The 12,640-nt window shown below is 61.2% G+C and overlaps 1 protein-coding gene across 1 annotated transcript; it reads right to left on the minus strand.

Moving 5' to 3' along the window:
* Positions 1-419: 419 nt before the first annotated feature.
* Positions 420-12,476, minus strand: KLHL21 (kelch like family member 21). The gene is made up of 4 exons (XM_082688771.1): positions 11,351-12,476; positions 8,823-9,228; positions 4,750-4,822; positions 420-3,655 (listed from the first exon to the last, which is right to left on the minus strand). The coding sequence occupies exons 1-4, from the start codon at positions 12,369-12,371 to the stop codon at positions 3,362-3,364; spliced, it is 1,794 nt and encodes a 597-aa protein (XP_082544897.1). The 5' UTR covers positions 12,372-12,476; the 3' UTR covers positions 420-3,361.
* Positions 12,477-12,640: the final 164 nt, after the last annotated feature.

Raw genomic sequence — 12,640 nt, forward strand, 5'->3', positions numbered from 1 at the left:
GGGCTTCATGGCGCAAGGGACCCATGGCTTCTCCCCCTAGCCCAGGTCCAACGTTCACCCACTGCAGGTGGGGTCTCAGACCCTAACTTCAGGAGTGGGGGAAAGCGAGACAGTGGGCAGAGTGCCAAGAGGGGGAGTCGGGGAGGCCAAACCTGCTCTGGAGTGGCGAGTGAGGGCAGGACTTGGCCACCTGCGCGCTGCTCGTCCGGGGCTCAGCGTCCTCTTCCCACCACTTCCTACCCTGTAATGATCTGAGACGAGAAAGGGCCTCAGCAGCTTTGCTCCAAGACTGTTAGGAGCCCTGGGCACTGCCAACCTCTGTCCCCTCCCCCACCTGGCACGGCAGCAGCCCTACACTGCTCTGGTTCTGCCCAAAGTTCCCAAGACACCAGCAGCAGGATAAAGACCATGACACTGAGTGCATAGGAAATAGTTTTATTTCAAAAAGTATATACTGAGGGCATCCTACTGTCTTAAATAGGATCCTGGACACCTAGGCCTATTGAACAAATAAATAGGCAAATCTGCCCCACGCCCTGGGGCTGGAACTAGATGTTAGACACCAAATGGGGTGTGTCCTTTAGTACATAAGTCTCTGAAATCATATAAATATAGAATACTTTATAGCAAATCAGCATTAAATACCAGTCACTGAATTTTCATAACTTAATTTGTCTCATAGACCGAAAGTTCTGTGCATCCAACACTGACGGTTCCACCCCGAGCCGGCCCATCTCTGACCCCAGCCAGTGTGCAGACATCTCTAAGTGCCACCAGGAGCAGGGAGGGGGAGGGAGGGCCGTCCCTGACCCTGGAACCCCCGCTGGGGTCTGCTGGAACCTGTGCTGCCGGGGGCTGCCGCCTCCCCTTCCCACTCTGGTGTCCCAAACCGAAGACGGGGTCTGGGTGGAGGGGACCTGCGGATTCTGGCACAAGCGCAGAGCCTGTCACTGGTGCACACCACGCCAGCCACCATCCGAGTGGCCTCTGGACACAAGGGTGGTCAGTCACGTGGTAGCTCGTCGCAGAAAAGTACGAAAAAGAGAGGAGTAGGAACCGGGACGGACCCCCTGCCAGGAGGGAGCTTCTGCAGCGGAGGCCACACAAAGGCCACCAGCCCTCATCGTGCCTCTTGTGCGGTCGACAAAGGCTGGTTTTGTACGGAAAACAAGGTGCGTGCAGTGCCCCCATCCCAACCAAAAAGCCTTACAGGATGCCTCTCCCTGTAAGTTGCTGACAGCGGGACATCCTTGACCTTGACCTTGACCAGCTCCCCTGGAAGGAGGCCGGGACAGTTCCAGCAACGACAGCACATGTCCACGCTGCACTGCCCACCCTGCCTTCACAGAGCGCGCCACGAGGACCAGGCCTGCATTCTTCCTCTGGGAGGGCGTCCTGCAGACGCGCATCTACCTGTGTGACACATCCCCACACCGAGGGCGCAGGCCACAGGGGCTGGCACAGAGCTCCGCCAGTGCTGGGCAGCGCAGCCCTGCCCTCCCCTGCCAGGGGACGAGCTGTCCTGCCTGGGCAGCCTCTGCCCACACTGGAACCAAGGACAGACGCTTTACAGAGCACAGATGACCTCCAAGGGGTTGGCCTGCCGGGAAGGCACTGGAGCCAGAGGAGAGGCACCCCCAGCCTGGGCAGCGCGGAGCCAGACCACCCCTGGGGGAGGGGCGGGGGGAGAAGAACAACAATCCTACCAGGAGGGGTGAAGGCGACACCTGGGCCGCGAAGAAGCCCAGGCCCGAGGGATCCCACAGCCAGGCCTGCCCGGCGCGGGGGGAGTCCCAGGAAGGCCCACGACCCCGCCTTCTGGGCACAGTGGGTGTGCGGAGGTGACAAGGCGGGGCACGATGGGGCTGGGAGGGGCTGGCTGGGAGCTGGAGCCGCTCCAGCTGGGGGTCCCGGCGCAGGTCTGATAGTGAGGACTCCCCACCAGGGCACGAGGGGGGGACCCCAGCCTAAAGCTCTTGAGGCCATGGGGCTTCCTCCCCAGAAGCACCCATGCCCTCTGGCCAATGAAAGTGTTTCAGTGCCACTTAGGAAGGGCCAGTGCCAATATGAACGCATTTCCAACTCCGTTCACTGGAAACGGCAACTCAACCAACACGTGCTTTCCATGTTTCTAAGGAGGGAGATGCAAACATCCTCCTCTTTGGAAGCAAGACAAATCCAACTGAAGGTTACTTGAGGACCTTGAGAGAAGACCAGTCACTCCCAAGAGGAAAACAGGGGCCGCTGAGCTGTGGAGCTCCCCAGAGCCGCCCCCTCACTCTCCTGGAGAAGCCCCAGGCTCTGGAGGAGCGGGGGGCATCACCCCGCCCTGCGGAAGCAGCTCCATTAGATGTTAAAGAGTCGATCCAGACGGTTTCTTGCTGCCTCCCTCCCCAACTCCACCCCCTTCTTCTCAGGAAGGGCCACACTGTGTTTCAAAACTTGCAGCCAACCATGGTGGCTGCCCTGCCCAGGGTCTCCTCTGGAAGCAGCAGGCTTCTCTGCTCCCACGGGAGGGCGAGGGCACCTGCAGCCATCTGCCCGGCTGCGCCGCCCGGTAAGAGGCTACAACCTGACACCTGTGGGCTTTTGCCCTCTCCGGCATACACCTAGGAAGATGGTCCTGGAGGTCTCCAAGTCAGGTGGACATATCACCTGGAGGGGTGGGCGGACGGGGACACCCAGCCTTGGCCTCAGCCCAGGTTCACTGGCACATCCCTCGAGGGCCCCCTCTTCAAGGCCGCCCTCCGACCCGGTCCCACTGGCCTGCGGCACTGGGATCACACACCCCTGTAAGGAGTGTTCTGTTGTGACGCCCCCACGGGGGGATGGAGCCAGGCAGGTAGACGCCCTCTGTCCGGGGAGCTGGCCTGCTGCGATGTGTGGCACTGGACACGGTGTCTAGGACCCCGCTGTGGCCATCGCCAGCCTGGTTCCCGATGCTCCCAGGTCAGCAGAGCCTGCAGGCCGGGGAGGACGGGCCTGGACACTCCCAGACTCTCAGGGGAGGACTTGTACCTCACAGGTGGCCCTCCTCTCTGAGGGGGGAGCAGGGAGGTGGGGGCAGGGGCAGCAGGAGGAGTCCCCTGCTGCAGCCAGAGACCTTTGCCCGTAGGAGGCTGCTCTTCCTGGACCGAGGGAGGGGCATCGGCAACTAGTCGTGGTCGCAGAAGCTGCGCATCAGGCTCTCCGAGCACAGGAAGTCTCCGGGGTCAGATCCCGAAGCTCACTCCACAGCCCGAGCCCAGGCTGCACCTGCTGAACCCACGCAGTCCTGGTGCGCAGAGGTGGGGGCTCACCGCCCCCCGACGCAGCCGTGTCATAGTACCTGTGCCGAGGCCCTCCCCGGGCCGGGCCGGGGCTAGTGCAGCTCGTCGGGGTTCTGTGGCAGCCGGGGCCGTGCCACATCTGTGTCACTGCTGCCGCTGTCCAGCTCAAAGCCACGGCCACCCGGGGGCACCTGGGGCATGAACTGGCGGAAGATGCTGACGCTGCCGTGCCAGAAGGTGGGCTCTGGGAGCCGGCCCACGACACTCCAGGCCCGAGTCTCTGGGTCATAGGCCTCCACCACGTCCGAGAGTTCAAACGTATTGTCGTAACCGCCTGAGACGTAGAGCTTCCCTCCAAGGACAGCCAGGCTGCCCCCGACGTGCACCTGTGGGCCCAGGGGAACAGGCAAGTGGTGGCTGGCAGCCAGGGCAGGGCGGAGACCCCCCAGTCTCTCTCCGCGGAGAAGGTGCCCGGGACCCACGGGCAAGGTGGCCTCTGCACCCTTCCCAGAACAGACCAGCATCCTTCCTATACCCCAGCTCAGGAAAGAGGCCCCATGTGGGTCCCAGGCTATGCCCGTTCCCTGTGATGCTGGGAGGCGGCCAAAGCAGCTCTGCTTGAGGCAGGCTCGGTCCCCATCACACAGGTGGGAAAATAGCCCTGTATGGCCGATGGAGGCAGAGCCAGGACTGGACTCAAAGCCTGGGCTCTGAACCACAAAACCGGACTGGCGCACCTTTCCCAAACCTGCCATTAATAATGGGTAGGTCATTACGGGGAAAAACAAAGTTGTGTTTCCTAAACGTAAAGTTGCGTTTCCTAAACGTAAAGTTGCTAACTGGAATGTTGTGAGTTGTGACAATTGTCACAACTGCCATGCAGAGGAGGCATGGGGACAGATTTGGAAATTTTAAGGAAGACAAAAAGAAGACGTGGGTGGATATATACAACTGTCAGGGACTACAAAAACTGCCCACATGGCCAAAAGCCGCCACACTTCCCCAGCCCCGTCACAGGGTCAGGCTCAGCACCTCTTCCGGACCTCCCAGGGTCACTCCTGTCTGACCTCAGGCCCTCTGCTATCCCCTTGTTCACTCTGTTCCAGGCACACTGGGCTGTGAGGCTTTTTCTAAGACCACACTAGGCACACCCAGCCCCAGGGCCTTTGCACTTGCTGTCCCTCGGTGGAATGTTCCTCCCCACATACTCTCTGACTTACAGCAGGCATCCAGTAAATATGGTTCTGTACGGATGAACTTGCTAAACTGTCTGACCCTGGGATTTATTTAGGGTCTCAGTGCCGCACAGTACAAACTGAGGGAAAAACCCGTCCTCTATTAAGTGAGAGAACGCTGTGAGAAAGGCCTCAACACAGGCCCCGCCCCCTCCAGGCCTACTTCCCAAACACACCATGGCAACATGTTAGCCAGAAAACAGGACCAGCCTGTGCTTCCAAGGCCAACCCGTTCGCATATTTACCTGATTCATAGATGGGATCTTGTCCCATTCATTCTTCGTGGGGTTATACACGTCCACCTCTGCGGAATCGTCCCTGTGGGTGGGAGAGGAGGGAATGTTCTGGAGCCAGGAGGAAGCATCCTTGGGTGTGAGAAGCTGGAGAGGATGGCCACATAGGCCCTGCTCCTGTGGGAACTTCTTTGATACCATCTGGCAGTCCAGATGCCAGTGGGACCTTAGTCTTTGTTGGCAGGGGCCAAGTTCAGGCCCACACCAGCTGGCCTGGGTTCTGAGGTCAGAACCAGACCCTGCTTCTCAAACCTGAAGATCGCACCTTCTGGTGCCTGACCCTCCCCACTGCTCTACACCCATGTGGCCTCCCTGCCCTCACGGCGCCCCCCGCTGGCTCCAGATTCGAGCTCATCACAACTCTTCCCGCCTGTCTCCTCTGTCTTCCAATATGGGCTCATCCTCCCTCCCACGGAGGGCCAGGCCAGGCCATCCTCTGCCCCACTGCCCACCTCCACGCATCCCAACTACTCCGAGGCCACGGCACTCCCCTCGGCTGTCAGCCCCCCAGCCTCCTCCTGTTCCCTGCTGTGTCCTGGATGCCAGGCAGGAGAGCCACAGTCACAGGAGCAAAGTACCAGCGCTGCCCTTCCCTTTGGGGTCAGGATCCTGCAACCTTGACATATTCTCGAGCCCTGCCAAAAAAGGATCTCAAAGTCCCAGCTCTGAAAGGCAGAGACACTAACCCCCAAAGGGCAGTGACAGTAACAAGTCAGGGCTCAGCAGAAGGGCCAGTCCGTGGGGCGCCTGGGTAGCTCAGTGGGTTAAAGCCTCTGCCTCTGCTCAGGTCATGATCTCAGGATCCTGGGATCGAGCCCCGCATTAGGCTCTCTGCTCAGCGGGGAGCCTGCTTCCATCTCTCTCTCTCTACCTGCTTCTCTGCCTGCTTGTGATCTCTGTCAAATAAATAAATAAAATATTAAAAAAAAAAAAAAAAAAAAAAAAAAGAAGGGCCAGTCCGCACGCAGGTTAGGCCTCGGAGAACTGACTGTAGCAACTCCCCACGCTGCCCGCCGCCGCAAGCACAGAGCAGCCACTAGGGCTGGACGTACTCCAAAAAAACCTTACTTATGGACACAGAAATTTGTATTTCACGCAACTTTTCTTTTTAAAAGATTTCATTTATTTACTTATTTGACACAGAGAGACAGAGCACAAGCAGGCAGAGAGGGAGAAGCAGGCTCCCCACTGAGCAGGAAGCCGGACGCAGGGCTCGATCCTGGGACACCGGGATCATGACCTGAGCCCAAGGCAGGCGCTTAACTGAGCCACCCAGGTGCCCTAATTCAACTTTTCACGTCATAAAATAACGCTTCTGCTTTTTGAGTGTTTTCCTCCAACCATTTCAAGATATAAAAACCGTTCCTAGTTGGTGGTCCCCATGATGAGGACAATTAGCAGCAGAGGCTGCCGCTCCCAGCTCCTCCTCCTGCGGGGAAGTGGGCACCCCGGGCAAGGAGCCTCACCCAGGGGCCGAGGCAGGGCACTGGAGAAGGAAGTGGCCCAGGATGGCAGCTGGCAAGGAGCTGAGGCCCCTGCCCAGTGCTGGGTACCCCTGAAAGAGTGGCCTGGGGACGGAAGCCGCCCGGACAGGTGGCATTCTGAGCAGGGCGTTACGTGGCTAATTAGGCTGAGGGGTTCATGAACTCAGTGGCTCTGGGACAAACACTGCAGTGCATCAGAACGAGACCTGGGTTGGGGCGCCCGGGTGGCTCAGTCGTTAGGCATCTGCCTTCGGCTCAGGTCATGATCCCGGGGTCCTGGGATCGAGCTCCACATCGGACTCTGGGCTCGGCGGGAAGCCTGCTTCTCCCTCTCCCTCTGCCCCTTCCTGTGTTCCCTCTCTCGCTGTCTCTCTGTCAAATTGGTAAATAAATCTTAAAAAACGAGACCTGGCCTTTGCCCACACTGTGCCCCTGGAGGACAATCGGGCTGCCTTTCCCTGCTGCTCACTCTCTCCGCCTGTTCCAGGGGAGGGATTGGGGCAGAGCTGAGTCTCCCGCCCCCAGGCTTAGGTGAACCCATACAAAGGAGAATGAATAATGGGCATGGAGGGCATCCTAATGCTTCCATGGTGAGGGGGAATGTTAGTAACTGACAGAGGCTCGGAGGTGGAGAAGGAAGGCGCCTGGGTGTCCAGACACGGGGGCGGGGGGGGGGGGCTTCCTCGGAGGAGGGGGGCCTCGGTGTCCAGACTGGCCCTCGCGCCTGTCTTGCTCTCGATCATAGGGCAGGGAGGACACTCTCGAAGGCGCCCCAGCTGGAACCGCTACTGAAGGGCTAAAGCCAAAATGAGAAGTATTTATAGCTGCCCCACCCCCTCCCTCTCTGAAGACATCTACCTTGACTTGGGGGAGGGAGAGCTGGGGAAGGGTCAGAGGATGTTTTATAATGGACAGAAGCTGGCAGAGACCCCGGGGCGTTGCTGCAGCGCACACAAGGATGCGTGGCTAGTGGGGCCGCCTCTCTTCTGGATGTTCCCGCCGAGAAAGCCTGGGAAGGGAGCCAGGGGTCTGGGGGAGCAGAGCGGAGGGCAGACAAGGCCAGCGCAATGTAGAATGCAAGCCAAGGCTTACAGCTGAGGCTCACATCCTTCCTCGGAGGCTCCCAATGGAGGAGTTTCCTCCCGATGGATGAAACTGCAAGCCAGACCTTACCCTTCCCTCCTGGTCCCAAAGCTTCCAGACAGGCTCTAGGCCAAGAAGGGAGGGGCAGGGACACACACCTGTAAGTTCTCGCTCGCTCGCTCTCACACACACACACACACACACACGCTATGCGAAGCAGGCAGGAGCCCCAGGATGCTCACTGGCCCATGAGGGGAGGGCATTTGGCTGTGGCAGGTCATCAAAACCCCTGGCCACCCATCTCTGCCCCATACTGGCAAGGACACAGCCCGGCCCCGGGAAACCATGATACAGTGACATCACACCAGGGCCGGGGCTGGGTATCCTTGATTCAGACCCGGCGCCATCTGGTCAGTCCCTACCCCCGGAAGCCTCTGCTGCTGCCTGTGAAACAGGGATGACCAGCGACGCCCATCGCGTCGGACAGGCACGGAGCAACTCGGAGACAGGCCACGCACAGCTCAGGGCCCTCACACGTGCTCCTGTCACTGTCCCTGTGTCCCCCGGGTAGATCTGGGCCCTGCTCCATCCCGGGTCCCTCCCCCTGGGACCCTGAGAGAAGAGCATCGGCTCCACAGAACCATGAGGCCCCCCCGGGCCAGGTCAGGAGAGAATCTGCACACACGCTCCGAAGGCCCACGTGTTGCTGTAAGTCGAGGGCTGGAGCGGAGGCCCCACCGGGCTCTCGGACTGGCAGTCGGGCACGGACACTCTGCTCGGTGAGCACAGGGTCCCTCTGACAAGGCAGCACCTCCCCAAAGACTCAAGTGAGCTCTCCCTTAGACTTTTTAAGATTCAAAATCCCTCTTAGGTAGGACAGGTTTCTTTCTTTAAAAAAAAAAAAAAAAACTTTTTAAAAATTTATTTGACAGACAGAGATCACAGGTAGGCAGAGAGAGAGGAAGGGAAGCAGGCTCCCCGCTGAGCAGAGAGCCCGATGCGGGGCTCGATCCCAGGACCCTGGGATCATGACCTGAGCCGAAGGCAGAGGCTTTAACCCACTAAGCCACCCAGGCGCCCCGGGACAGGTTTCTTTATAATAAATGGTTCGTGGGAACCACCAGGGCCGAGACCAGAATCCTCCAGGTGGAAGAGAAGGCAAAGCAACACACTGTATTTAGCTTCCGGGACTCTCAGAAAGTTCTCTCAACCAACTAACCAAGTCAATCAAGAGATCTAACTCCATCAGTTTGGATCCCCTGACTCAGAACACCTAGAAGCCCACAGAAACTGTTCAGAGAAATGGGGCAGAACAAAGACTCCAGGTTTAGAAAGGTCTAGCCTGGGATCCCAGCTTGGGCTGCTTCCTCACCTAGGAGATGGGGAGCACGGGGAGGAGAGGCCTCAGCACGGGGCCTGGGGAGGAAGACGGGAAGAGTTAGGCCGCCGGGGACTCACCTGATGAAGTACATGAGTCCGTTCAGAGTCACCGTCTTGGGAGCGAAGGACCAGGGCGGGAGCTGGCCACAGTCCACCAGCGACCACAGGTCCGTGTCCGGGTGGTAACACTGCATCACCATGGTCTCCTTGCCGGCCAGGGAGCCGATGGCATAGAGGCGGCCACGGCACGCGGTGGTGGAGCAGTTGTCCATGGGGTAGGTCATGGGCTGCAGGGCCTCCCAGGAGTCCGTGGTGTGGTCGTAGCGCTCCGTGCTGTCCGCGGCCACCACGTACAGCAGCCCGTCCAGCACGGACGAGCTGTGGTACTCGCGGGCCTTCAGCATAGGCGCCACCTCCGTCCACTCGTTCACGCTGGAGTTGTACCTCCACACGCAGTCGTAGAGCCGGGAGCCGTCAGACCCACCTGCAAGGACGTGCAGGGGACAGGTCAGCCCCTGCTGACGTGGGGTGAGTCACCTGCCCCTGCCTCTGCGAACTTCCCCGAGGGAATCTCCCAGGGGAGGAAGTAACTTTGTTGGGTTTCAATGTAAACATCCTTCCTCTCCCCCCAAAGCCATGGCTGGGGGCTGGCTTCATGCAGGGGTGGAGGTTGTGCACCTGCTGACCACAGCCCAGGAGGGCAAGAGAGCCTCAGGCCGTAAGGACACCGCTCCATCTGTGTGGGTCAAGCAAAGGCCCTGTAGCTGGAATTCTAAGTAAACCGCAACCGCGGTCTAGACACCCCCCACACACTGCCGGACACCTCAACCGAACCAGGGCATCCGACTCAGGGCCAAAACTTCTGGCGAGCCTCAAAGCAGGAGGGTAAGAAGCACAGGGACTGGTTCAAGGAATTCTCGCCTTCCTGGGCAGCCCCCCGCCCCAAAAAAGCCAGTGCCAGGACGAGTGGAACTCGGGGTCTCCAGTTCTTGACTGGGTGCAGGTCACCTACACGTGCTCCGTCTGGGTACATGCACCAAGGCCCACAAGTACAACGTCCACTCTCTCCACGTTTCTTTCAGAGAAGAGCTAACCCCTCGCGCCACCCTCCAGCCCCACGAGTGGGGCCGGCTAGAATCATCAACTAAACCAGGCCTACCCGGCACATTAGAATTTCCACAGCGTAAAGGGACCCCAAGCACTCTGGGGGCCACATCGCTGCCTGTCTCCAAAGCTGGCGCCACAGGGCAGAGGACGCAGGACATTCTATCCGTCTCAAAGCCCCGAGCTTTTTAAGACAAAGCTCTTACGAAGCGCACTCCCCTGCTTTCTTCCTTGTAAAGAATAATTGTCTGGGGCCTCTGACGCGGGCTTTGTCGCCCCCGTGAATTCCCCACAGGCAGCTGTATGGAATGACCCAGCCACCTGTCTAAACCCAAAGGATTAGCTGCTCGGCTGAGACATTTATGGAAGGGGTGTGCGAAGTTGGGCGAGCCGAACTAGTTCTGGGAGGGAGTTCACCAGGCCAGACTTTCATGGACTGGGAGAGCACAGCTCCCAAACACAGGGCCGATCTCAGGTTGGAAAGGGACGGATTCCAGCATATTCCAGAAAAGGCTGAAACTCAGCAGCAGGCCAAGGAAGAGCTAAGCGTGTCCTCAAGCCGGGATTCCTCCACTTGTCAACCGGAGATGGGGGGCACCAGAGTTCAGAGCTGGCTTTTTCCTGAATGTGCCGGGCTGGGCACAGCAGCGCTGATGGCCGATGGCCTGCCCCTGCTTCAGTTCACTGACTGATAACAGGCTTCCGGAGCCGGGTTCTTTCCTTATATAGATGTCACAGACACCGCCCCTCCTCACCCCAGGGAAGAAGGTAGCCCCTTGTCTGAACTGGGATTTCTCTTTAATGAAAAATGTGGGGGATGCCCAGAACTGGAGCAGGCTGGGACCCGCCCAGCATGACTCGGCAGTGTTTTGGGGTTTGGGCCAAGTAACTGGAAGAAAACCTCTTAGCATGTGACCATGTTTACAGTCGCTGGGCCGGGAGCAGCCTAAACACCATGTGACCCCCAGGGCACAGCCTAGGTGCAAGACTGAGGGAACCTTGTCACTGGTGACAGAATGAATGCGTCAGGGGGGGCCATGTGGCTCAGCCGGGCGGGAGAAATCCCCAGGACCCGGAAAGGATGTCTCAGGGAGCGCCAGCCCCTGCCTGTCTCCGGATTCCTTCGGGAGAAAAAGAAAGCACCCATTGTATGGGGTGAATGCCCCTGTATCCGCTAACCAAATGGGGGCGGGGGCACCTCCCGAGCAAGGAGGGGGCTCGTCCGTCATCTAGGCCGCCCCCCGCCCCCAACAAAGAGCCCACAAGCAGCTGCTCGTCCCCGCTCACACAACGGTCTTCTAGGTCGAAAGCAACAGCTCTAGAAGTGTACCCACTGGCCTGCGCGGGGCGGGGAGGGGGTAGGGAAGGGGCCGCTCTCACTGCGGGGCGGTCCCGGGATTCACAGGTTCCTCCAGCAGGAAAATGCGCTCCCCCAGGGGCGCAGGAGGCTAACCCGGGGTCCCCGCGGCGGGGTCCCCCCGGCGGGCCCCCAGTGCCCTCACCCGTCACGTAGATGTCGTTGCCCAGCGCCACGATGCTGTAGCCCCCGCCCAGGTGGTCGGGGAACTCGGCCAAGTAGCGCCACTGGCCCGTCTGCGGGTTGTAGCAGTCGACGGTGACCAACTCGTCGCAGTCCTGGTCGCAGCCGCCCACGAGCACGAGGATCTCGGCGAGGCCGGTGGAGGGGCGCGGGCGCATGCGGGGGCAGGGCCCGCGGTCGTGGCGGTCGTAGCGCGCCGCCTGGAAGTCGCGCGCCTCGCGCAGCAGGCGCAGGCAGGGCGGGCAGCGCGCCACCAGCGGCTCGGCCTCGACGTGCGCCAGCAGGTAGAAGCGGCGCACGAAGGGCAGGCGCACGGCCTCGAGCAGCTGCGGCCAGTGCGCGGCGCGGCGCGGCGGGTCCGCGCGCACCCAGCGCAGCGCCAGCTGGTAGGCGGCCTCCTCCTTGGGGACGCACAGCCCGTCGTCGCGCAGGTAGCGCAGCAGGCGCGCCAGCGGCAGGCGCTCCAGCTGCTCCGGGCCCAGCTCGCCCACGTGGCGCAGGATGAAGCGCTGCGCCGCGCTCGCCAGCCCCGCGCAGCTGAAGGCCTCGGCGAAGTCCTGCATGTCCAGGCAGTTGGCCAGGTCGAGCTGCTGCTGCAGGAAGGCGCCGCACGCCTCCTTCACCGCCGGGAACTGCAGCAGGTCGGCGGCTCGCAGCAGCGGCTCGGCGTTGTCGCCGCTCACCGCCACGCGGCCCGTGTAGCTGAAGTCGAGCAGCAGCTGCAGCATGTCGGGCGGCACGCCGTGCAGGCGCACCCGCTCGGCGCGGCTCTCGCGCAGCTGCCCCGCGAACATGGCGCGGAAGTAGGGGCTGGCGGCCGCCAGCACGGCGCGGTGCGCGGGGAAGTCGCGCCCGCCCGCCGCCTCCAGCGTCACGTCCAGGAACTTGCGCTCGGCGCGGAGCTGGCTCAGGCCGCGCAGCAGGCTCAGCGCGTGCGCGGGGTCCGAGAAGGGCAGCACGGCCAGGGGTGCCGGCCGCTCCATGGCGCCGTCGCTGAGGGGACTCGGGGGCGCCGCGGCCGGGGCCAGCGGGAGGAACGCCGCGCGCGCGGCGCCGCCGCTTTAAGTAGTGCCGGGCGGCGCGGCCTCGGGGGCGGGCCCGGGGAGGGGCGGGGCGCCGCTGACCCCCGCCCACTTAACCCCTCCGGGCCCGGCGCCGCCGCCGCCGCCGCCGCCGGCCCCACGGCCCCGGCTGAGTCACCGCCCGCCCGCCTCGCGTCCGCGCCTTTTCGAGGCTGCCGGCGGGCCCCCGC

The sequence above is a fragment of the Mustela nivalis genome (genome assembly GCF_964662115.1).
Source record: "Mustela nivalis genome assembly, chromosome: 10".
Lineage (NCBI taxonomy): Eukaryota > Metazoa > Chordata > Mammalia > Carnivora > Mustelidae > Mustela > Mustela nivalis.

Coding starts and splice junctions, on each gene's coding strand:
- KLHL21 (XM_082688771.1), bottom strand. CDS start 12,371: ATGGAGCGGCCGGCACCCCTGGCCGTGCTGCCCTTCTCGGACCCCGCG. Junction 9,229..11,350: donor CAACGACATCTACGTGACGG/GTGAGGGCACTG, acceptor ACGTCCTTGCAG/GTGGGTCTGACGGCTCCCGG. Junction 4,823..8,822: donor GGACTCATGTACTTCATCAG/GTGAGTCCCCGG, acceptor TCCCACCCACAG/GGACGATTCCGCAGAGGTGG.